This window comes from Lonchura striata, chromosome 4 (genome assembly GCF_050655825.1).
Source record: "Lonchura striata isolate lonStrDom1 chromosome 4, ASM5065582v1, whole genome shotgun sequence".
Classification (NCBI taxonomy): domain Eukaryota; kingdom Metazoa; phylum Chordata; class Aves; order Passeriformes; family Estrildidae; genus Lonchura; species Lonchura striata.
Window position 1 is genome coordinate 65,757,356 of NC_140706.1, and position 25,427 is coordinate 65,782,782.

Consider the following 25,427-nt stretch of genomic DNA (forward strand, 5'->3'; position numbering starts at 1 on the left):
TTAAAACACCCACTGCCTGTCAAACTAGCTTGGAGAGAAGTGCCATCGTCAGCTCTTACAGCTACATTTGTCACTGGTTGCCATCTTCCACTTTACACTCTCTCCCAACACTCTCCAATAACTTTCCCCTCTCCTATTTGGGCTGCCATCAGCCTTTTTTCTCCTCCTCTTCCCTGGCACAGCACTGCAGTCAGTCCTGCTCTCCTGTCCTGTACTACCTCTTTCTTTTCAGACAGCAACTCATCCCTTGCCCTCTCCTCACCAGTCCAGTTTTGACTCCTAGCACTGCACACAAACAGGGCTTGAGGAGCAGGAACACCCTGCTGAGAAGCAGCTGCTTTCTAAGCCCCAGTAACTTGATAGTTGACAGCTTCAGAAGTGTGTGTTTTCTTCTCCAGCATTCTAAGACTCCGTTCTGTTTCTCTGTCACGCCATCTGCATATATTTCAGAATATTTTCCTCATACAGTCTAACTTCTTACAGACTTCCTTAAGGCTCAATAGTTATTTCTCTCAACTTCTACTGTGTCTTGTCTCTGGACATTAAGTCATGACACTTAGGCTACAGTCTCTACATTAATGACACACAGATGTCATTCTTGCTGCAGTCTATCTTTTAGTCGCTCAATTTAAAAAAAAACAAACTCAGTCTGTCTTGTCTTAAGAGACACAACCATATTATCCTCCAGGGAATAGCTCAAAACAAACTGGGCTGAACAGAACTTTAACTATCTCTCAGCCTGGAGTCATCCATGCTGCCTCCCACATCACAGGGAATGGACCAAGAGGCTGCATTTTTACATATCCTAAAAATATATATTTTTTTTGTGGACAAGAAACAAATATTCATCCTGAGCAGTGCATAGGATCTGATTAAATATGACTACTTAAGTCCCATTTTGTAAGTACTGACTGTGTAACCTTCCACAGCTTTGATTCCATTTCTCCTGAAGAAAGGCACAACAGAAAACAGAAAATTACATGAAGAATGAGAAAAGCATTAATATTTCACTCTCTATATCATGTTCACGTTCTCAAGAAGAATATAATCAAATGGCAAGAAGATGGTAGGAACAGCAAACTGTGAGGGACATATAACATCATTTTCTGCTTAGGAAAGGTGACAAAGTGGAATATGACGAGCTCTCCACAGCTATGCCAGGGTAAGACATGAACAGTTAACTTTTTCTCATAACCCAGGAACGTGAGGGTATGACATGCACTTGGTTAGATGGAAATTTGAAAGCCAGTGATAATTAACATAAGACAAATCAGTTACATAAATCACTGCTCCAGGATGCTGTGGAGGTCAAAAGAATTTTAAGAAACAAAGAAGAACATAGAAATCCTTAACTGGTTTTACAAGTCCTTTATTATTAACTGCTGGAAACTGGAAAGTAATGACTGGAAGGTCACTCTGTATTGAATCTGCTTCTTAATACTGTTATACATTTCTCAGTGTAGACAGAGAAAATGTAGCTGCTGTACCACTGATCTGCCCCAGAATGGCATGATTTAATCTGCAAGAAAGCTGCATGGCTTAGAAGATGGGTTTCATTACAGACAGAGCTGGGGGCATAGCCTGCCTTTTAAAGACTGCCTGCTTCCTGTTTTCAGTATCTGTTTGCCATGTGCTTATGGTCTGCACAACTGGAACTCAAAATTTCAGGCTGAAATTTCTGATTCTACATGTCTGCCTCAGGCTGGATATTTTTACAAAGTTTTGAGTAAAATAGTTCTGCAATTTCTGAGTATATTCCTTTAGCATATCTTGCCCTTCCTATTCTGTCTTCTCTGTCTCATGGTGCTAGGAAACAGCAACTATTTTGATTACAAAAATGTAAAACAAATTACTAATGTAGCAGTTGGACTTCTATTACTCAATAAATGCACTAAACTAGCCCTTACAAGCCTAGATCTAGTTGTCTAAACTGAGGTAAGAAAAACAAAATTCTGGAAATAGAATAAAGAGATATGTTATGTCACATAATGCAATTGAATCTAGGTAGTGAAGTTTTTGAAATTAATTCCAGCAATTTTTAACATGAATCCAGAAGAGCAGGGACTTCACTTAAAGAAATAACATATATGTAGGTAAAAAGGCTTTAAACTGCGTATTTTTTGATATCCTGCAATGTAAGATGACTGACAACACAGTAGCAATTCTGCTTGTATTACAAAATGTCAGCTACAACAACCCTCTGTTCCTTCAGCAGCATGATTGCAGTGCACTGCATTGCAAAAACCCCAGAAGTCTGTATTTACATCTCCACTGGTCTATTCTAGCCACCACTTGTCTGGCTTGACTCAAACTGCACAGTGGAAAAGGAATAATTGCACTTTAATGAAAGGATTTGGAAAGCCACCATGACAAACTGTTACACATTTCAAGTAATGGCTGCCTGCTTGACAGATTTACTGACGGAGCAAACACTGTCACTGCATCCCCAGGAACTGCTCTGTCAAGGGCTGCACTGCATTTGAGCAACAAGTAATGCCTACACCCTCATCTGGAGAGGATGCAATTATACAGACTGCATCATCTCTGCATTTTTAATCATTCTGCATTTAATAAGTTACAGCAACTCCGTATTTGGTCAAAGGCAGATGAGAGAAGGTTTTTCTCCCATGGAGCTCTGCCAGTACCTGATCACAACTCCAGTAGCTCAGGCAAACTTCAGGCTGTCAGGTATCTTGGAAAGCTTCCTGAATTGACATCTCTAGTAATCAATCTCACTGCAACTGAAGATGTATTTCCACAGGAACTTGCATATAGAACTTTGTGTTCAAGAAAACATAAAATTTCCACTTTGAAAAATCTCTAGACTGTAAAATATTTCTATTATTATCATTACCTCAAAACAGTCTACCTGAAGAAAACCTACCAAGAGACACTTAAATTTTTAACCTGCCCCTGATCATACCTCATATACATAAAAGTTTCAACTTTTATCTTGTCTTCCTGTCCATCAGCAAGTGGATTTAAGCAGAGTAACTCAAAATATTCCATTTAATGCTAGTAACATCCTAGGTAAGCAACACTCTCCTGGCTTCGCTCTGAAGTAGCTATCTAATTCTTCATGACATATTTAGTTCTTGATTAGAGCTCCAAAATTATTCAGCTAGAAGAAAAGATATATGCAGTTAAGTTTGGCGGAAAGAAACGTAATTCATCAGATGTTTTGGAACTTTTTGGTACTAATTTTTATTATTAACTTCTATCAATTTCATCACTGTTGAGTTTTGAAAGATCTTGAAAAGTATTCAATCTAACATCTCTTAGAACCCCAATAATTAATTTTTGTATTTAAATATTAAGCCAGGATCAATTTCACCACTTAAATGCTCTTCAATATTTTCAATAGTACTACTTGTTAATTCAGACTTGTTTTTACTCTCTTGTGGTTTGTGAGTCTTGTTTATACTGATGAAGATATAATTATTTTATTTAAGTATTTTCAGAGCAATTATTACCATTTTAAATACAGTAACTGGAAAAAAAAAATCCACTACTATCCTGCTGACATGTTTATTTTTAATCTAGACATCAGCACCTACCTATTTTCATAGGATTTTTCTGATTCTGATTTTTATCAGAATTAAACTCTGAAATTTCTACTCTACTTTTAATCTAGACATCAGCACCTACCTATTTTCATAGGATTTTTCTGATTCTGATTTTTATCAGAATTAAACTCTGAAATTTCTACTCTGACTGAAGTCAAACAATGCATTCAAAAGATAACAGAGTAAGTTTTAAGAAAAAGGCCACCTAAACTTTGCTTCCTCAGGAAAAAAAGGCTAGAAGCAGTACTAACTCTTACAGAGGGTTTTTGGAAAAAATGTTCAACTGTTCTGTATACTGTACCTGCATAGGACCCGGAATGCAAGACAAAACCCTCTCTATGTTTTCAGAATTCACATCGACATCATTTACAGCAACAAGAACATCTCCTGGAGGTGGAACAGACAAGAAATGAGAAATTCAGTTGCCACTGCATCACAATACAGAGCAAAACAGTCTTACTTAAAAAATTAATGTACCATTCAAGCTGTCATAAATGTCCATTTGTTATATGTAAGCAGATGTTTTTTTACATGCAATGTTTACCACTTTTAGTCTATTACCTCACTGCTCCTCAGGCCTTATGGCCACACATCATTTGACAAAAATCACAGAAATACAGAGCGGTTTGGGCTGGAGGGAACCTTGAAGACCATCTAGTTCCAACCTCTTGGCACAGGCAGGGAAACCTTCCACTAGACCAGACTGCTGCAAATTCCATCCAACCTGGCCTGGAACACTTGCAAGGCTGGGACACCCACAGCTTCTCTGGGCAATCCTTTCCAGTGTCCCACCATCCTCACAGTCAAGAATTTATTTTCTCATATCCAATCTAAATCTACTGTCAGTTTGACGACATTCCCCCTTGTCCTGTCACTACATGTCTTTGTAAAAAGTGTCTCCCCATCTTTCCTGTATGCTCCCTTCAGGTACTTCAAGGCCACAATTAGGTAACTGTGAATCTTCTCCAGGCTGAAGAATCCCAATTCTCTCAGCCCTTCCTTAGGAGAAGTGCTCCATCCCTCTGATCATCTTGGCGGCCCTCATGTCTCTCCAAGTCTCTCTTCTCCATCTAGTCTTGTTACCTGACCAGAAAACATAGCAGATTTCTCATTTTAGTCCTTTCTCTTCCATTCCTTGTCCCTGCTGTGGGTTCTCCTCTCCGTGTTTTTATCTGCCAATTTTTCCTGCCTAACGGCATCTTCTATTTTCTACATATGACACGCTTATCATCACTGGAAATGGGGGAAAAAAACCCCTTAGGGTCCCAAAGTCATTAACTACAAGAGAAAAAGGTTTGAAAAATTAAAGGCACCACCTACAAAAGCAAACAGAAACAAATTATAGCTTACAAACTTAAAATCCACATTCCATTTTAAAGTACAAAAGTCAAACTGGGATTTCTACATCAAGTGAAGGAAAATATTCTCAAGAAGTATTCCCAGTGGTAATTAATTGATAATCTATACCTCATCCCCCTCAAAAAGATGCATGTTAAAGCATGGAATATGCAAGAAGGATATGAAACCTGTGGAAAACAAGACCAACTTGTGAAACCAGAAAACATAAAATAACATCAAGAGATAAAAGTACATAGACCTGTCAAAAAGAATAGAAATTGGGAAGTAAAAATAAAAGGATTTTTGATGATTCATTGTTTGGCCTTTCCTTGGAATGTAGGTGAGCTCTCCCATCCAGAGTATTCCTGACAGTCCTATTCACCGGTACTCAAGAAAAAAGAAATCAAATGAGATCAGATAGACAGAAGTAATACTGCAGCAACCATAGGAAATTAAGAATCTCTTGGTTAAACATAAGGTGAGCAGAGCCTAGGTGAGAAAGCAGCTAGAGTAGAAATCAAAAGGTTCTGCAGACCCTAACAAGAGAATTTCTACAAAACTTTCCAATAAAGGTACTTGGAGCAAACTACATAGGATGAGGCAATATAAACCTATGAAAAGAACTGTAAGAAGCGATTGCCAGCGGCACCAGGATTTGATGGTTCATTAGTCCCTTCACAGAGGCAAATATTCAACTTTAGAGTAAGAAAATAAACTTATTTTCTATTTGATTTTCTTTGGTGGCACTCTTAGTTGTCTCTGCTTTCTCTTGTGAAAAGCTTAGTTTCTAGCTTGTATCTTCTGTAGATAGGGAAATAAATTAGCTTCTTATTTAACACTGAAAGTTACCAGATTCTTATGTGTGAACTAAAAGCACCAAGAGCTCCTCTGAATGAGCAAGTTGAAAACCAAGCTTCATTTTGCTTGAGCAGCCCAAAAACTCCCCGAGAAAGTACCTCCACATCCTCTCCAAGATTATTAACATGGTGTTCATCACTCAGGCAGTGGAAAGGGATTAGAAAAAGGATATGCATTTGCAGCAAAAGTGCATGTTTAGCATAGTTATAGTTGAAGCCTTGACTTGGCAACAAGTGCAGAAATAAAGCACTTAAGCACTGTAAGTTTCAGTGTGTATTTCAATTTTCCAGGGAGAAAACTTGCTCGGCTCAAACTGACACAATGCTAATGACATAGCACACTATGGAAAGGCACAGCCTGAGTCTCTAAGGTCTCTCCATTCCCTGAGAATCTATGCAAGGCCATGGAATGCTGAAGTTCAGGAGAAGACTGACAGTTACCATTATTTCTATGTTCTACCTTGTTTTTAAATACCTTCAAATTGCAACTGGGATTCTTCCCAGATACAAGGTCAATTGCTCAAAATCAGTGCAACACAATCAAGGCCAACGAGAGACATAACTAACCAACAGTAAGGAAACACTGAATACCTCTAAAATGCAAGCAATATTCCTCTTTAATACACCAGCAATAACTGCTCACTGTTCCTTTACATTAAAGGCAAATTCATTCCTACTCTTTCTGAATGCAAAACCAAGAAAAGGCTACATTTTATTCTACGTATAAAAATGTTTAAAATTTTTCCTCTATGTTTCTTGATGCAGTTAAGTTTTAGCCTGTCAAATCTTCAACACAACAGTAATTCAAAAACAGAAAAGCTGAAAGTCAAACAGTATTTAAAAGGAACTCAGTAAGTCCATGCCAGAACCCCAGGACATGAAAATTAGTAATGAAAAGCAGAGCACTCAGGCTACTCTAATATAACAAGAATTATAAACAGGATTACTATGTTCTTTCTTAAGAACACTGTATTACAGATCATAATACACAATTACAAGAGAAAGCATAAATTGCTCTTGTACTCATCTTAAACAAAAGTTGTTTGTGTTCTGTTTGTTTGACTGTATTCTTAGGAATCCTGTTGTAAAGCCATTCAGGCGAGCTGCACACACTTTGTGAAGACATCCACACCTCAGCACTTGAGGGAATGTTTTGGAACCACCAGGATAGAATAGACAAAGACACTTGGAAAGAAGAAGAGCCATCAGTATTTACATGTTACATACTCCAAATGTTTTATTTATTCAGTGTCTAATGTACACATGTAAAACTTTAATTGCAGCAGTAAATATTTATTCCATCCAATTGGTAAAAATGTAATCATGGACCATACATGGAACAGCTTTCCAGAGCACACAGCCCAAGCAGTCCGGTAAGTCTGGCTGCCTTACAGGAAATGCTCTATCACTATCAAAGAAGAGCAACTTGATACACAACAAAAAATCATTACTGATTAGTATGAATTTTCCAGAATTGGAGGTGGAGGCAGTGAGGGTAGGTGTTTGTATTTTTTGCTATTTTATTTTTGCAACATACAACAGCAGCTGAAGAATAGAGACTAGGAAGTATCAGAATAAATAACATCACTGGGCAAAGTAAGAGCTGTGTAAAATTACCCAGAGTAGTTTTGAAGAAGGACATGACCACAAGATCTACTCAGTGTGCTAATTAACTGCAGTGAAAGAGTTAATAGATGCAAGTCATACTTTTTAAGAGCCTGACATCTACATTTTATTTGAGAATTGCTTCCTGCCCTTTAGCAGAGTGAAAAACTTACAGAAAGACTGATTCAGGTCTTCAAACATTAATTACGTCAAAAAATTAATGCAATTATATTAATCTAATTTCATTTACCTAATGATTAAACAATTGAGGTTAAATGAAAATAAATTGTATATAGAATATATACAAAATAAACAGATTTTGCAATGAAGCTGGTTTAAGTCAATGGTCTGCAGAGTTAAGTCAAACCATCCCAATCAAAACCTCATTGAATTACAGATATAGGGGAGAAATATCAGAACAAAGTATCACTCAGTTCCATTTTCAGAGATGCAGTGAGCCACTGCAACAGAGGAAAGGAATTTTCTTCAGGCAGCTCCAGGATATCATTGCTTAAGTCAACAAATTTATCTATAGAAAAAAGACATGTCCTTCTGGAAGAAAGTAGTTTAGATTACATATTAGGAAGAAATTCTTTCCTGTGAGGGGGGTGAGGCCCTGGCACAGGTTGCCCAGTGGAGCTGTGGCTGCTCCATGCCTGGAAGTGTCCAAGGCCGGGCTGGATGTCTGTAGTGTGGGGTTAGGACCTTTAGGGGCTCTTCCAACTCAAATTGTTCTATGATTCTATGACTCATTTTAAGGAATTAAGTAAGCTTTACTTAAATCTCATCATAATGAATGATCAAGCTTTTGAGTGCTATAACTTAACTGTGGAAAGATTCTCAGTTCACAAAGAAACTTTAAGATATCCATACATGTTCTCTGCACAATGTTAAGCAGGGCTGAACTTTACCTGAGTGATGAAACAGAATTCCCTCTATTTTATTTGCTCTCATTAGAAGAGACTTCTCCCATTCAGTCAGCAGCAACTAAGACCAGTGTGTGTTGATATCAAACACCCAGTCAGCACACAGATGATAGAATTATTCCTGCCTCTTTAATGACAAAGTTTAGGAAAGTCTTTGGAACTGCTGACATCCCTAAATATTTATTTCACAGCTGCCTAGCTCTCTGCCACTCGAGGCACATGACCATGAATTAACCATTCCTTCCCTAGAGATAAACCTGCAAGCACCATTTCTAAAAGTAGATCCCCATTGCATTGAGCCTAGGGACACAGACTGGCAAGTGAGCACCACTTCCATACTGTGATAGGAAAGGCACATTTTTTTTTCTGAAATCAAGAGAATCAAGTTGTTCCCATGGGAAAGGATGGAGGACACTTTTGTCATGGAATCCTAATATTTAGTTTTCTCCGTTCTTGGTAATAACTTGGTGGGAGCATTTATAAAAGTTCCCATATGCCTTTTCCAAAAAAGGCAAACTACGGAATGCATTCCCACTGAAGAAAAGCAGATCAATTATTTGTTTTATATGTTAGCAGGCTGCTTTCATCCAATACCAGTGCTGCGGTGCTTCAAGAGGAGATTAAAGGAAAAAAAGCCACATCCCAAACGCCACAGTGAGAACACAGCAGAGCTTATACAAACTCCATTTCCATCTTGTGAGCCCAGCATCTCTACTCTGGAGAGCAGAGATACATCATGTATGGTAATTCCATGTAGAAATCACAAACCCTCCTGTATTTTGGTCCTTTCAAGGGCTTTTTTTTTCTGACAGGACTCTAAGGACATAGTCCTTTCAAGTGAAATTTGCAATAGCAGCTGTAGCTTTTGCATACATGTTCAAAACTGGAGTATTATAGCCCATATCTTTACTATCAAACAATTCCCGTCAGTGGGGAGTTTTCACAATTTTTTGACAATAGTACATACTGATGAAGTGAGAAGATTCATGGTGAGCTATTTGGTTATGAGAGCAGTAAGATACTTTCAAAGAGGACAACGACAGTGTGCTTCACTAGTGAAAAGAGCTTTGCTGTATTTTCAGTATCATTGGAATTAATTTTTTATTTTACTATGGTAAAGATGATGCTCAATAGTATTTACAAGAACTTTTCCCCAGCATGGATCCAGCAGGTTTCAATTTGAAGGGGGTGGGAACCAAATTATAATGGCATTACCCATCACAACCCTTTTTTGTCAGGATCTAAATATGAGTATTTTATGACGTTTTTCCTCTTTGAAGATATGCTCAAAGTTTTCCACAGCAGACGAAGCTTTGCATAATGTTGCAAATTAACTAAAGTAAGGAAAATGTTTTGCCAAAAATACAAAAGACACTTAAAAAGCACGAGATAGAAGGAACTGTATTTCATCTTAACCAGAATGAAAGTGATGGCGAGTTTAAAAATCAATTAAGATGGATGCTGGCCTGCTAAATGAAAAAAAAAAACAAAAAACAAGATAAATTAACTGATAAACAACACATGAATAGAGTGCCATCTTTTTAGAGCTACAAAGCAGCAGGGTTTTTTAGCTTGCAGAACTGTTGTGTTTACTTTCATATGGTCAGTGCCTGCATTCCACTTGGTTAATAAAGTACAGCAACAAGACTTACGACTTCCATATGCAATCTTAAAACCAAAAATTAAAGTGTATCGTGCAAATAATAAACAGATGTTTGAAGTATTCAAAACTATAAAGGACATGCATTTCAAAACAAATAGGAGAAGCCACCTGAGGAAAGTGACTATTGAGGATGGAAAAAGAAGGTACTTCCACTAAAAATGCTGAAGCATAAACCACTTCGTGAGTCAAAATGATTGCTGCAAACTGGTGATCAGGAAGACAACCAGATGTCATTTTAAAGCATGTATTTTAAAAGGAAAATATAATTTGGATTTGCCTCACAAAAGACTACTGCCAAGCTAGTCTGGACCACTGAATTATTATAAAGCTAAACAAGAACCGGTTAATGTTTATACACATACAGGTCAATGGAGATTAATAAAGTTATAACCAGAGCAGCCAGCAGGCATTGTGCTGTGCTGATCAGGTACTCCTCCTCTATGATGGACTAAGAAGCTGCTCAATTCTGTGATGATTCTTCAGTTTTAGATTGAACACAAAAAACATCCTTTACTGGCTGTTTCCACAGTTCTCCACACAACTCCTAAAACTGACTTTGATCAAGAACAACTTAAAGGCAAAGTCCTGCTGTCATTGTTCTTGAGCTTTCTGTCCACCTTCAGCTCCTGTGATGATCTGAGGAGCTATCTATTGAACTCTAGTTGCTTCTACATCAGGCTTTAGGTGTACACCACAGCTATCCCATCCTGTGATGTGCACTACAAAAGCAGTAAACCCGACAGATTTTTGACAAGAACAGCACTTTTTTTACTGTATATTCTTTATGCAGACAAGACTGAAATCCGAACATCTAATTTATGCAAAGCATCCCTATTTCTAGACACCACATAAAAATTCCAGAGTACTCAGCTTCACTATAGATATATAATTTGAAAGTATTTTTATATGAAAATTATACATTTTCCACTGTTGGCACTGAACACAGCTCATTTTCCCAGTTAACAGCTGAATAACCCCAGTATGCTTAAAACTATTTCATTTCCAATGTGCAAAAAACACAAGGCAAGGGCTGATGATAGCCTGGACATCATAAATATGCAAGACTCTTCTTAGATGAAGTTAAATGTTCTCCTATTTGAAACAAACAAAAAAAAACCAAACCTTATTTTTTGTCCTCACTAGCTCTGGGAAACATTAAGTGCAGCAGATGAAACGCTATCTCTGGTTAGGTCAGCTTGATCTCCTGGATCTGGCACTTGCCTACACTGTTCTGATTTCACACCTGCTCTCACAAAAATGTTATATACAAATCTGTATCCCAAAATTAACTTACAGGTTACAAACACCCACTCTTACACAAATTAGATTAAAAACCCTTAAGCAGATCAAGTTGAACCTTGCTCTCTCCTCCCCCTCAGCCCACATCCCCCACTTCTTGACTAATCAGTTCTGGCTGGTAAAATCTGAAAGTTATCCAATTTTCCCTCTGGAGTATTCTTTCGCATCTCTACCAAAAACTCGTGCTGGAGCAGTCAGCCAGCTGAAGCACGATGTGCCTTTTTACACACACAACACTGGAATTTCAAAAGAACTCACGCTGACTTTGTGGGATCTGTGCTACTTATAGCATTAAGATTTTTAATGATCGTCTAACCAACATCACATCTTTGCTCTCCCACTCTGTGAGCAACAAGCTTCAAGGGTAATTAAATAACCTTTCACCCTTTACAGATGTGGCCTGGTTGTCTCACATTTACTGTCTCTGAGGTTGATGTCCTGTGAGTGCCAAGTTTTTGAGTGGCCTCAGTGCTGGGAGTGGAAGCATTACTGCTCCCTCATTACCCCTCACAGCAGTTAATTCCCCTCCATCATTCACATTTGGGTGCCTGTCAGACCTTCTGTGACCCAAGTTTAACTTACTGCACCAGCAAAATACTAGACAGCCAATTTTTCTTCTGGGTTAGTTTCCTGCCAGATTATTTCATCAGATCATGGAAGTGCCCGAGCAGCTGTACTGGCTCACTGCCTCCCCAGACTACAGCCCTGCCATGGATTTCAAACCTCCCAAAGTCACAACTGCTGAGGAAGCTTCTGTTAGACTTGCTAAACAGAGGAATAACCAAACAAGGCTGTGGACAAAGTTTGTAACGTAAGAATGTATCTTACTCAGTATTTTTTCCCCTCATTTTTATGATACAAAATCCATTTAAAGGACATATAAGTAAAGCTTTTTATCTAAAGGGGATGCTGTGGAGAAGAACGAAATCTAAGTACGGTACCTGACAGTCTATAGGTTTGCTCCAGTCCCACTTATCTACTGATCAAATCCTCAGCTAAAATCCTAAGTGAAAGGTGGTGATGGGGTATTTCCCGCTCCAAGCTGATCAGACTCTGAACACTAAGGGATGGTCATCCCTTACTGTATGAACACCTTACAGGTTATGCTACATATTCTAAAAAGTAATAACACAGTAAAACTGACTAGGTACCAAACCATCAGATGCAATGATACTGACTTAAAATAACCTCTCCAGAAATGATGTAATTGCTTATGTCTCAAGAATATTCAAGTCAGCTGCCTCTAACAGCAAAATCCCCATAAATCTTCATATTAAAGGAAGAGTGCAGAAGTTAGCTATTCCTTTCAGTTACTTACCAATCAGGATTTGACCTGTTTTCATTGCAGAACTACCTGGCACCAAGCCATGTACCACAAGCTTCTCTTCACTGACTCCTCTGGTGGCTTTATCCCTCCTGCCTTGTTTTTCCACTCTTCTGCTGCTCCATGAAGACTGATGGACAATACCTACTAATGCTTCCAGCAGCCTCTGCTGCTCTTCTTCCCCAGCACTGTAGAGTTTTCTGGGATTTACATAAACAGATACATCTTTATACCTCTGCTGAACAGTGACACCCATTTTTTGAGCAGACCGGTGTTTCAATATGGAAGTAGGACCAGAGGGGTGCGCACTACAGCTTCCACTGCCTTTCTTACCAGAACTCTTTGGTAAAAGACTTTTCCTTTTTAGCATTTTGGTCCATTTCTTCAGTTCATACTTTCTTTCCTTTCGTGATCCCTCTTGAATAATTTCAGCTTCGTTTTCACGAAACCGGACATGATTCACTGCTGGCATTTCTGGACAGCTGTTCTGAAGCAGAACTTCTTCTTCACTTTCACTTAATTCTAAATAAAATAATTCTCCATTTTTCTGCACACTATCCAACCACTCAGGCTCAAGGTCACTGGAAAAGAAAGAGGAATGATCAATGAGTTCTGATAAGGAAGATCACTGTGCAAGTGAGATCTGATTATTTTAAGTAGGAAGGGGACAGAGAGAGTGCAAGGGTTGAATAAAAAGTAGGAAAACAAAATAATGGTCCCCTGAACATTGTCAGCTCAGGAGGGTTAGAGCTTGCACTGCCAGGAGATTTAGAGCTTGTTTTAGATAAATGATGGATATGGCAAGGAAAAACATCCCTCTCACCAGTAAAATAGTTTCTCCAAATGCCTTAGAGGAAAACAACCATTGCAAAATGCAGTATTCTCTTTTCAGAAAACAAACATTTCTTTGACATGCAAGTTTTAATTAGCAATTACATTCATGTGCATGATGGAATTTTCTCTTAAGAGAAAAAAAAAAACATTCTGTTTGTTCTCTCCCATTATTTTTTCCTTTATGCATTTGTAATAGAATCATTGCATGATTATTGAGGTGGTCCTGTGCAGAGCCTGATGATGGACTTGTTTATCCTTGTGGGGTCCTTCTAACTCATGATATTCTGTAATGCTATGGGAACACAGATTGCCAGCCCTTTGGAAAGGGAAGATAAACATTTTAAAAATCACTTAGCTTTAACATTAGAAAAAAACCTCAAAACAATCTAAAATAAAATCTAGGTAACAGATTTAAAAATTCAAGTTCCAAATAGCATCTGCAAATAATACACACTAAAAATGCAAAGGGGCAGCACTGCTACAGAAACAGATCTGGCAGCTGGTGTGGATCACCCAAAGTCAAGAGCAAGACACTTCTGCAAAGCAAAGGCAAAGCAGCTCTAGGATATAACAGAAACATCATCAGCACAGTGCAAAAAAATTTTTGTCCTAATTTGGCAATGGTGATGTATCAGCCATGTCCAGTTTTGGATAGTAGGTTTTAAGAAAGATGTAATAACTGGAACACACCCAGAACAAAGAGACAAATGCTATATAGCCTATAAACACATTTAAAAGGAAGGAGACTGAAGGAAATAATCTCTCTTGGCTGAGGAAAAAGAAGAAAAAAAACCAACCAAAAACTGCCTGCTGAGGGGCAATAGACCAAATGAACCTTGAGGAGAACCATGGAGTGTTACTCCAGATACATGAGAAGCCATAATGGCCAAAGTAAGAGTCCCCAGAGGTTTAATTATCTGAGATGTTCTGCATGGAAGATTTTCAGAACAGACAAGACCAGTTAATTCTTCCTAACCACATGAGAAAAGGTCTCTTTGTTTCATAAAAATCACATAAGGAAAAAAAAGACTGGAGATTTACATAATAATTAATATAATAGTTTAAAGTCAACACACATTTGTACATTTTGCACTAGAACTACTTTTACTGAATAAAGAGTGAAAATCTTTTTTAAAGCTAGTAATAAATATTCAAATAGAGCATTTATTTGAAAATACATATAAATGATCAAGTTTAGCTGAACAGAGAACATTACACAGATATTGCACCAGAGCACCTTTAAGGGCTCAACAAGAGGATCTGGGTGGACTAAAAATACAGAAAACATTGGCATTACTCTCCTTCTGGAGTCCCAATTATTGAGAAAAGTCTATGGATCTTGTAGGCAGGAAGAAACATCATTTCTCCCCTATGCATTTATCAGCTTTTTTTCCCAAATAGATAGTTTAAAAGAAGAGCCAACACTTGTGATAATTTGGATCCACCTGAGGGATAAATCCAAGTTTGTGATTTTTGCTGAGTTGTACTCATAATCCTGAGTTCTCATTCAAGAAAGTATCAGAATACTAACAAAATCTAAAGGCTGTCAAGGGTCTTTCTGATCCAACATCTCTCAGAAGGTGGTAGGTAGAAATAACATGAGAAAAGTTTTTCCTTGGTTTGTTTTTTAAGGAGTACTCCCACATTCTGGCATATGTAAGCAAAATTAAGCAAAACCAACCAAACAAAAAAATTCCAACAAAACCCAACCAAAACAAACAAACACCAAACCAACCATTCAACTCCCCCCCCCACCAAAAAAAAAAAAAAATCAAAACCAATAAACAAACAAAAAAGGAAACAAAAAAGAAAACACTAGAAATTTATAAACAAATAACATCTGGACTAGCAAAAACTTCTGTCATGTATGACAGCATTTTTATTCCCTCTTTAAAAAAAGACTCTGATATTTGGAAAAGCTGTTTCTTCTTTGGGGTAAATGTCAATATTTCAGCCGGGACATGAGTTCATACAGTCATGTTCTCCAGCTTTGTTCTCTTATTTAGAATAAAACAATATGGACCATTGGCAAAGGAAAAAAAAAAAAAAAAAAAAAAAAAAAAAAAAAAAAGGTAAAAAAAAAGGTGAGGGCATTCTGGTGGTTACTCTGGACTCATTCAAACAGAACCACTCCAGAGAGAAGTCAAGAAGGAACTGTACTGTAAAAAAACTCTCACTTCCCCAACAGAGATCCACACAGACATCTGGAAAAGCAAATCTGAAATAAGAAGTCTGCACCTAGGCTGAGAGGTTTTTTTCCCCCTAATGCTGTAGTGTCACAATAAATGTAAACCAAGCAAGGCAAGAAAAAAGGAAAAAAAAATATTTTGATCTCTTTTCTCTTGTGTCAAAACAAGTGCTTACACAATAACCTCAACTTGCCTCTAGGACTGGAAGCTTCAGTCAAATGAGCTAAAAAACTTGAAGGCCTGCATTTCTCTGAGAGTAGTTTCATTGACCCCACACAGTTATTTCCTCTTTGGAATAAATGTCTGAAAAACTGTGCTGATTGAAGGTGTCCATTTTTGGAAGAAAAATAAATTAGAAAGGCTCCAAGTTCTGCTGGATAAATTGTTATACATTTTTAAAACTATTACACATATTATTACAAGTAGTAGGCATGCGTTATGTGCTGAAATCTGTGGAACAGCTTTATCCCCTAAACACATATAATGAATAACTGTAAAATGGCATTTTAGACAAAAGAATTGAGAAAAGAAAAAAACCCAATCACACAAAATAGAAAAAAGATCACTTCAAGCTGAAATATTACAGTTGACTTCTGGCTTATAAATATAGGAATAAAGTAAGGTAGGTGTACCAACAACAGCTTTGTGTCTGAGCCAGAGGTACAGGGCAATTACAAATTAAACTAGGCTTGAACACAATTCTAACTTCTCCCACTTACTATTTTTCCCCCTCCACTGTGCAGCATGATGAAACTAACACGCTGAATGAAATGCTATTGATTAGACCACGAAATACACATTTGAAGTGTCAAGCACAGCTGTCTTAACACAGGGAACCAAGCCAATGTTGTAAGCTGCAAACCAAGTAGTTGTTGTAAGTTGTACTTCATCCGAATTAAAAAAAATATACCAATAAGCTAGAATCCCGGAGGCTGCATTTGTAAGTTTAAAATATGTATTAATACAGAATAGATATTAATACAGAATATGTATTCTGTGTATTTCAGAACTATCTTCTGACTTAGACAAAAGATGTGTGAAATAGACATTCAAAGTGTAAAGTACAGCTGTTTTAACACAGGGAACCAAGTTAATGTTAGAAGTTTAACTCCATCCGAATTAAAAACCACGGAAATAAACTATAACCCTGAAGGTTGCATTTATAGCTTTAAAACACGTATTCCTACAGAACTGCCTTCTGACTTCAGACACTAAAATGAAATACGACACCTTCCTCGCTAAAGCGTGTGCCCAGTCCCTCCTTCCCCTCCGCTTCCCGGCGGGGACGCGGGACTCGGCGCAAGGACTGCCCGCAGCTGAGCCCACGCCGCGTTACCGTCAGGGACACACTGCGGGAATCCTCGCACGGCTCTCTGCTGCTGGAGCCAGCTCAGCTCAGCTCAGCTCAGCTCAGCCCGGCCCGACCCAGCCCCGCACCGCCCGCAGCCGGGCTCCGCTGCGCACGGGCGGCGCGACCCCGGCCGAGCCCCCGCGGCTCGCCCTTCCCGGCCCCGCCCTTACTCGGAGCTCCCAGCCAGCGAGGAGCCGGAGGAGCCGCTCTGGCTGCCGGTGCCCGCGGGCTCAGCGCCGTCTCCCCCGGCCGCCTCCTCCATCCCCTCAGCGGCGCCGCTCCCGACGGGCGCCCCGGACGCCATGACAGCCGCGCGCCGGGCGGGGCACGTGACGCGCGCCGCGCCCTGCCATTGGCCGGCGCGCCGCCCGCCATGGAGACGGAGGGACGCGCGAGCGCCCGGCCGTGAGGCGCCGTGCCCGGGGGGCGAGCGGGGGGCGAAGCGTCGCCTCCATCGCCCCGGGAATTCCCGTGTGCCCGGCCTCCCCCCGCCCGCCAGCGCCTTTCCCTGGCTCAACACGCAGAACCAGGCTTTATTTAGTTTATTTAGTGCCAGCGCCCGTCCCATAAAAGACACCGTTAGTGAAATTCGGGAGACCTAAGGTGAGGCTCAGAGCATTGTAAGCCAATCAGGAGGGGGAAACGTGAGGTAAATGTGGTTCTGGCGTCAGCTGGTAAGCAGTGGAATGCCTCTGTGCTTTATTTTATGTGCTGTTGTATCGATTTAACGAGCTGTGAGAAATTAAGGTAGGTTCTCCCTAGGTTTGTCAGGAGAGCAGCGCGGTTCAGAAGCAAGGATGCGACAGACCCAAAGAAATACCTTAAAATAGCCCATGCAGTCTGCACGTGTAAAATCATGCACAGTCGAGAGAGACACAGAAAAACCCCAACCCTACACGGTTTTCAGGACTTAAATTATTCACATCCATAAGTAAGATCATGCACAGTGTAAAATCATGCACAGTCGAGAAAGACACACACACACAAAAAAAAAAAAAAAAAACAAAACAAACCCTACTCGGTTTTCAGGACTTAAATTATTAACATCCATGAAAAACAAGACCTATGGCAGCCCTGCAGACAACTTGCTGTGTAGCTGTGTCAGTAAACCCATCAGGACACACATGGTGAGTAGGGAAAGGGATGGAGAGTAATTGTTGGAACATGTTTCATGTACTGGGTTTAATCTCTGCTCAGTGGGATATTTGCACAGCTTCAGCAGTGAGGTTTTATAGCGCTGGAACACTACAGAGGAGTGACAGAATCCTGGTATGAAATTGCTGTACTTGAAATTGCTTTGGGGAAGTGTATATTAGTAAGTGTGATTTCAAGCGAATTAGCAGACAGAAATGTTTTGGACTCACATCCATGTGATTAAGGCTTCAACTGGAGTAAAAATACCTATATTAAGTACTGGGGCCATTCTGAAGTCCCTGGACAAGACCTGATTTCACAGATAAATTACTGTTGCATGCTTATTAAGACTACAAACGTATCCAGAGGGGGAGAGAGAAACATTTCCTAAAAAAAAAAGCTTGTGCTACTATGGTTTCATTTAGAAGGTGGGATATACTGTCCCACCCTCCCTAATTATGCTTACATTTGCAAGCACTTCTAATACACCGAGCAGCACACTGAAGTGTTTCTGTAGAGAAGTGATAGTCAATGCCAGATGGTGCTGTGTTAGTTAAATTTCACTGAGTTCAAGAGCTGATTAATTGGTTCCAGTTGTTTGCTCACTAAGTGAGAAATACAGGCTCTCTCTCAAGGAGGCAGTGGTTTTACACCACTTGCTATTTTATAGGAATAAGCATATTATGAATGGAAGGATGATGGAAGGCTTTGGTCCTCTGAGAGGAGTAGCTGGGAGCCACCTAAAGACTTTGCTGAAACGAATGTGGAATTTCTGCTGCTGTGGGAACAATTAAAGATTGCAGGATATATCTCACACAGCAGGATCTTATTTTAGTGAAGACACAGATTTTCCCACACAATCCCTCTTGAGAGGAAAGCCTCTCATTTCTTGGGCATAAATATTAGGATGAAACTTGAAATAATTTGTCTTCTGGCAGACACTTTACACTTAATCCGAGTAGCTGGGGCTGTTGCTCCTCACTAAAGAATTCTTGAGCCTTTTCATGTTTTTAACATGCAGATGGTAAAAATCTGCCAAAGGGAATCACTAGCATCAATAGCACTGCTCACCTTCACTAGACAACTGGGTAATAAGCACTTAGGAATGGATAATTAAAACCTGAAGGTTGTTCTGACTAGCTGTTCATGCAAAGAACTAAATGCACGTGTGGAAATTTATTTCCTGAGCAAGAGTTTCTTGTTACTTTTTTTTTTTTTTTGGCTTAACCTGTTTCAGAAGCTGTTGTGCTTTAAAAATAATAGCCTGCCTTGATCTATGCTTATATTCAGAAGGAGAGTGAAGTTAAAAGACAGTGTATAGGACATATTGGTTCCATGCTTCAAATGACAGCTCTTCATTAGTGCTAATGAGATAAGAATGCCTAAGTGACTTGTTAATGTTTCATTTTTTCCTTTCTTGATTTCCAATGACTTAATATTTCCAGGAAGGCTCTACCAACAACTGGATAGACACAAAGATACACTGCAGATAAAACATGATCCGTTGCAAGCAGATAAAACTAAGAGGGAAGTAGTTTCATCTTTGTTTTTCAGTTGTGTTTCTTGCTAATGCCTGTTTACTGAAAGAAAAACTAACCAAAAAATATGACTGACATTATATTTCAGCTATTGATTCCAGGGTTTTTTTATTCCTCCAGGGTACAGCATGAGCAACATATATCAGAAATAATTCCCTCTTTTTTAAAGATTAATGACAACAACACAACTTTCCCTCCCCTGCCCAAGTGTTTCTTAAAGGACAAAATACATATTTCACAAGGATTCCTTAATAATGAAAATTTTTTTTAATTACAAGGTTCCCATAAAACTGTTTAACACTGTGATTTAAAAATCTTCTGTTCACAGCTTCCCTGACAAGACTGTGTAGAGACTATCCACAGCAAAGTGGCATGAATCGAAGAGTGACACTGTCATTTTAATCGGGATATTTACATACAAACAAAATGAAAGCTATCTCTGGGATCAGAAGAACAGAAATTTTGTGAGCAAACACTCTAGTGCTCAATAAATGAAATAAATATTCTGACTTCTTAAGCTTTCTGTATCAGCTCTGATCACAGAAGGTATTTCAGAAGAACACAAAACCAAAGGAAGACAGCCATGAAAAGTCTGGGAAGAGTAGTACAACTCATTCTATTGAAAAACAGTCTTCTAGAGTTAAGAGTTTTCTCCAGAATGAAAAGCAGCTGTAATTTTCTTTTCTTTTTTTTTTTTTCTTACTGCTTTTACTTCACCTTTAATATTTTAAATGCTTTTTTTTCGGATCACCTGCTATGCATAGCAGGCATGTCAGGCATGAAAGAAAACCATTATTTGCAGTCAGTCAACATGCAAATGTTTCAAGCATGAGTAGCCTTATTCCACTTTGACTATCTTAACGTAAGCAATACCACGGGGCAGCGTGTTTTTAATCCGGCTCTGAAATAGAACATTTTCTGTTAAATCACTGAAAAGTCCATGGGGTTCTGTTTGCACTCGAGCACATTTATTGTGCATAAAGCAGCTCAGAGTGCCGTGCCGGAGCAGGCTGATTGCAGCGTGCCCTCCTTGCTGTGCTGTGTGTTTGCATCTCCAGTGCTCACAGGAATGGATTTCACACGTCTGACGTCTTGAGCTAGAGTTAACAACCACTTGTTAGTTTCCATAGCAAGAGCTGCTTGGAGCTGGCACTGGAAGTGCCCGTGTGCTTTTTCTGTGCAGCTGGAAATAAACCAGCGTGGCTCAGAAACAGGAAACGGACATTTAGAACTGGAGATGAGCTTCTCTTGGAGTCTGCTGAATGGGATGCGTTTTTCTTTGTAAAGTTTCTGCGGCTCTCAGCTAAGCACATGGAAAATGCCATTAAGGGTGGCTTTCAGTATCCTGCGCGGGCCTGCTGGCCGAGATCCTATTGTCGAGATGTCTTTGTGGGGGAATACCGTGGAAAATCGCACGTTAGGGATGGTGAATGCAGGAGGAAAAGCAGCTGCTTCTCGTACAGTGTGCCGCCTCCTGTGCATCCACTTAAGGATTTCTTTCCCATCCCTCTTGGATTTGTGTGCGAGTTAGACTACATTATCCCCTGCCCTCAGAGAAGGGTTCAAAACGCTTCTGGCATGGATGCAACAGCATCAATCCATATCAAAGACTTATCAGCACGTTTCTCTGCACGTGTAAGAGTCCCGGGCGTAGCCCCGTAGCTCTCCTCACCCGCACATCCTCCTGTTCTCCAGGAAGGAGGGAGGGAAGGTCGAGAGCACCTCGGCTCCCCGCCGGCAGCCACCCCTTCCTTTCCCTTCCCTTGCCGTGCAAAGAGGGGCAGCCCCGGCTCCCGGCGGCAGGACACGGCTCCTCGCCCCTCCTGCCGCCACGACCAAAGGGGAGCTCGCCGGGGCTCCGGCAGCTCCACTGTCCCTCCGCCTGGCGAGTGCTGCCCTGCGGAGGGACAGGGATGCCGGAGCCTCCCGAGCTCGGGAAGCGATCTCGGGCAGCCTCCCCCCGCTCCCCGCCCCGGGCACTGACCTGTGCAGCAGGACGCTCTGCACCGAGTCCAGGTCCTCCAGGTTCCTGGTGACGGGCCGCGGGATGCTGTACCTGCCCGCCCCGAACATCGCGGGCGGGCGGGCGGCCGCCAGCCCCGCATCGCCCGGCCCGCGGCACCGGGACTGCGGGCGGCCGCGGGCAGGTGGCGAGAGCCCCTGAGCCCCGCAGCCCGCCCGTCCCCGCCGCCCGCCCGCGCCCGGGGCCCAGCGGCGCCGCGCCGCGGGGCGCGGGGGAAGCGCGCCCTGCGCGGCCGGGAGGGCGCGCCTGCTCCGCCGCGCCGGGGCACGGTGTGGTTTCTGTCAGGAGCTTGCCAACCGTGAAAACCCCACTTTCAGACAAATAAAGTAAAGCAATTCCTCGCTGCAGCAGCCGTAGATTTCCACCTCCCCCCTCCCACCCAGAGCTTCATTCCCAGCTATGTGAGCAAATAGTTTTTCCTCATGTATTTTCCTGCTGGTCAAAGTAATGAATTGCCCGGTTGATTCTCTTTCATTATGTAACAATATGAATAATGAGCAACTGCACAAAATCCAATCCGGTATTTGATTCCCTCTTCCACAAAATATTAGATACAAGTGCTTTCAGGTGATCACAGGACTCCTTACTGGGTTCCCATCTGTAAAATTCTGATGCAGTATATTGAATGAACAGGGACATGAAGGTATAAAGCCGTATCTTCACCGTTTTTGTTCTTTCCTGTGAATTGCCATAATTGATTTTCTCTGCTTCCTTTTATGGGATCAATTTTCTCTAATTTTTCAAGATGTGGTCATCTCCTCCAGGTTTTCTCCGACAGCTGACATAAGATCAATAACTAATAAAGTCTTGCAATCTGTTGCAAAACCCATGAACTTTAGTTTCCCTCAGACATTGTGCCTGAGGTAATTACAGAAGCACAGCAATGCAGCAGTTTCCCAGAAAGACCATTAAGAGGAGCACCACTGGCATGATAGACAATGGATAGCAAACTAGAAACCACTGAATATTTTAGCACTACACTCAGTGGGATGGTGGCCACCACGTGGAGAAAAAGCTTCAGCTTTTTTGGAGACTTTGGCTTGAGTAGGCAATGGCAACAACTCAGTTCGGAGAGGGTGAATGCAGAATTACCACGATGAGTCTGTGGGTGAGATTCTCACCAAGTAGTGTGACTCAAATATTTAGGTGTTTACATGTTTCCTTTTCTTAAAATTTTGTTTTCCTTTTTTCTTTGATACCAGCATGAAATTTTAAGAGAAGGACAATCCCCTCTGAATCCCACTCCTGTCAAAGATGTGGGGCCACCACCCTCCATTGAGGTGAGTGACAGGACTAAAATAAATAAAAATCCTTTGGCACCAGGGTGCCAGGGAAGCTGAATGTACACCAGGAATTTGTGTCTAAGTAGCAGTTACTGAAGGAGTTTGGCATGTACAGTACCAAGATCAGCATAATGCTTTCACAGTAGACACTGAGTAAAGAACTTTTTGCATTACCCACATCTTGATTTCAGAAAGCTGATGGAAAATTCATAGTGGTTGTGTCACCATTGCCTTAGAAAGACACTTAAGCACCATCCATATTTCAGCCTTTTTCCCTTTTTTATGCCCTGAGGGAACAGAGTTGTTTCATTTGTACACAACAGGGGTGTGTTTTCCCCATTCCCTTAGGACAACATCTACCCCACATCTGGGTCTAGAATTTGATGGCAGAAAACAACAAAACTCCCAAACATTACCATCAAAATCACCCTGTGTGTCCAGAAGGCCTTTTCAAGATCCTTGTCAGCTTTTCTTTTTTCCTGGGCTCCTTCTCATTGGGAGACTTTTTTTTTTTGGTGTTTCTTAAACTACTGAGCTAATGCTGAATTTAATGGCAGTATCATCTGCTACTAGTATTTTACTTTTAGATGGATTTAAAATTGGTTGTGAAGTTCTTTATTAGAATTGCTTACAACTCAGCAAAACTAGAATATGTAAATATAAGTATAGAGACCCCCAAAATGTGCCAAAATGAGAGAAACAGGCTTAGGTTTTGTGTAGCTTATGAAATGGAAGATCACAAAGCATGACACTGCTGACAAACAGGCCAAATTACTAATTCTAAAATCAAATAGAATGTTTTTCTAGGTGTGAATTGCAACTTTTACCACATTTAGTATGCCTAGACTCAATATTTATGGGTGACACAACAGTAAAATGAAAGAGGAGCGGAGAGTCAAAAGTGATACAGTGGATACTTTCAGAGCCGTATATTTTTCCCTGAATGTATTTACATTACCTTAGTTGCACATAAGTTTTTGAAGTTAAAAGACAGGGGTCTGAGCTAGCATTAATCCTGTAGATACCCCAGCCTTTGACATTTACAAGAATTACTTTATTGAGTTTTGTAGATTACAGTTTCACTAAAATACAAAGTGCAATTGCATTGTATTTTCTGCAAGATTTTAGGCCACCTTAGAGGAAGGTCAGGATCCCATTTCAAGTTTGTCAGCTCTTGTATTTGTACACGAATGAGAACATGGCACAACAGCACATTTTTCTCAATCCCATAAAATATGTGCAGTTGGAGAAAGATTATAAAATTCTGCAATACAGAGAAAACCAAACCAATAGGGATTGGGGAAGGAGGAAATTCAACCAGTTTAAATGCACAGAAGTGACAATAATAGAGAATTTTAAGAGACATCCTGCCTACAAAGTAACAATAGCCTACTTGGGCTCCCCTTCTATTTGTGGTACTTTTGCTGCCAGCTGAACTGCCTTGTAAATATCCTTCTGCTTTGTTACAGAACAATTCTGGTGTTACTGATGTAAAAGAAAAAAAGAAATAACAAAATACTCTGATGCTGTGTTTATGATATACTCCTCTTTCTGAAACTATATTGTGTTTTTTCTCCAGCTGATGTTAGGCTCTAGCAGATTATGCAACTATTTCCAATGCTGACTAGGTCAGAAGTTTTTGAGTCATAATCCCCTTCTGGAAAAAACTAAAAGACATGGTAAGGCTACTTTTGCAGTATTCAAACACTTTTAATCTCCTTGACTTGGCTGGTGAGTTTTAGTGTGCCCAGGGATCAAAGATAAGCCAGCATTCATGGGCTGCACAAGGTGGAAATCAGCTTATGACTTCATATGAATGGTGTGTCATTTATGTCATGAGTCATGAGATGTTAGCACATGATGTGGAGAGTTGAAATGTTTTGGGAGAGACTTCATTCCTTCAATTGAAGGGAGAAAGTTCCTATTTTTTTTTTCTATTTGGTCATACCTGTGAGTAAGGGACCCTGTACTTTACTGTATTCAATTCCCAAAGTAAGGACCATGGCAAATGTTTGTTAGGGTACAAGGTTACTTTCCCATTCTGCCATCCTGTCTAGAAACATTCCTTAAATCTACAGGAATTAGTAAAATCAGGATGATTTGGTCTTCTGCTGATTAACAGTGGATAATGTTGGCAGTTCTGTGGTGTGGGCATTGTTGTTCTTGGACAACAGGGTAGGTTCTCCTTCACCAGAACATGCATCCTCAGGCTGCTACTGCCTGTCAGTTGTCATGTTTGAAAGACTGAGGAATGGGATTGGTAGGGTATTTTTCCAAGGGGATGTTTCTTGGCTGTACCTCTTGTCTACAAACAATTGTAAAAATTCTAAAAGGCAGAGGCAACATTCTAATTTTCACTTCTGTCACAATCAGAAATGGACATGCACCTCTAGATTTGCTTTTACTCTCATTGACGCTAGTGGCATATGAAAAAAAACCCCAAACACAGAGAGATTTTGGTGTTACTGCATCACTTAAAGAATAGCTCTTTGTTTTG

At 40.3% G+C, this 25,427-nt stretch overlaps 1 protein-coding gene and 1 long non-coding RNA gene across 4 annotated transcripts in view; one reads left to right on the forward strand and one right to left on the reverse strand.

Moving 5' to 3' along the window:
* The window catches only part of INTU (inturned planar cell polarity protein), a 42,292-nt gene extending 20,476 nt beyond the window's left edge, over window positions 1-21,816 (reverse strand). For 2 of the 3 annotated variants that reach the window (XR_014955213.1, XM_021541627.3), the window contains exons 1-3: window positions 17,123-17,279; window positions 12,573-13,159; window positions 3,868-3,953 (exon numbers count right to left, since the gene is read on the reverse strand). Coding sequence is in view for 2 of the 3 variants with exons in the window: in XM_021541627.3 (XP_021397302.3) it covers window positions 3,868-3,953; window positions 12,573-13,159; window positions 17,123-17,256 (807 nt within the window). In the remaining variant the exon portion in view is untranslated. Of the gene's footprint in view, window positions 1-3,867; window positions 3,954-12,572; window positions 13,160-17,122; window positions 17,280-21,608 lie in introns of those variants that run through there. The other variant, XM_085579298.1, reaches the window with a different exon arrangement.
* LOC146767697 (uncharacterized) overlaps window positions 17,325-25,427 on the forward strand; it is a 382,268-nt gene continuing 374,165 nt past the window's right edge. Inside the window, exon 1 of the long non-coding RNA XR_014955217.1 lies at window positions 17,325-17,555. This is a non-coding gene — a long non-coding RNA (uncharacterized LOC146767697). The remainder of the gene's footprint in view (window positions 17,556-25,427) is intronic.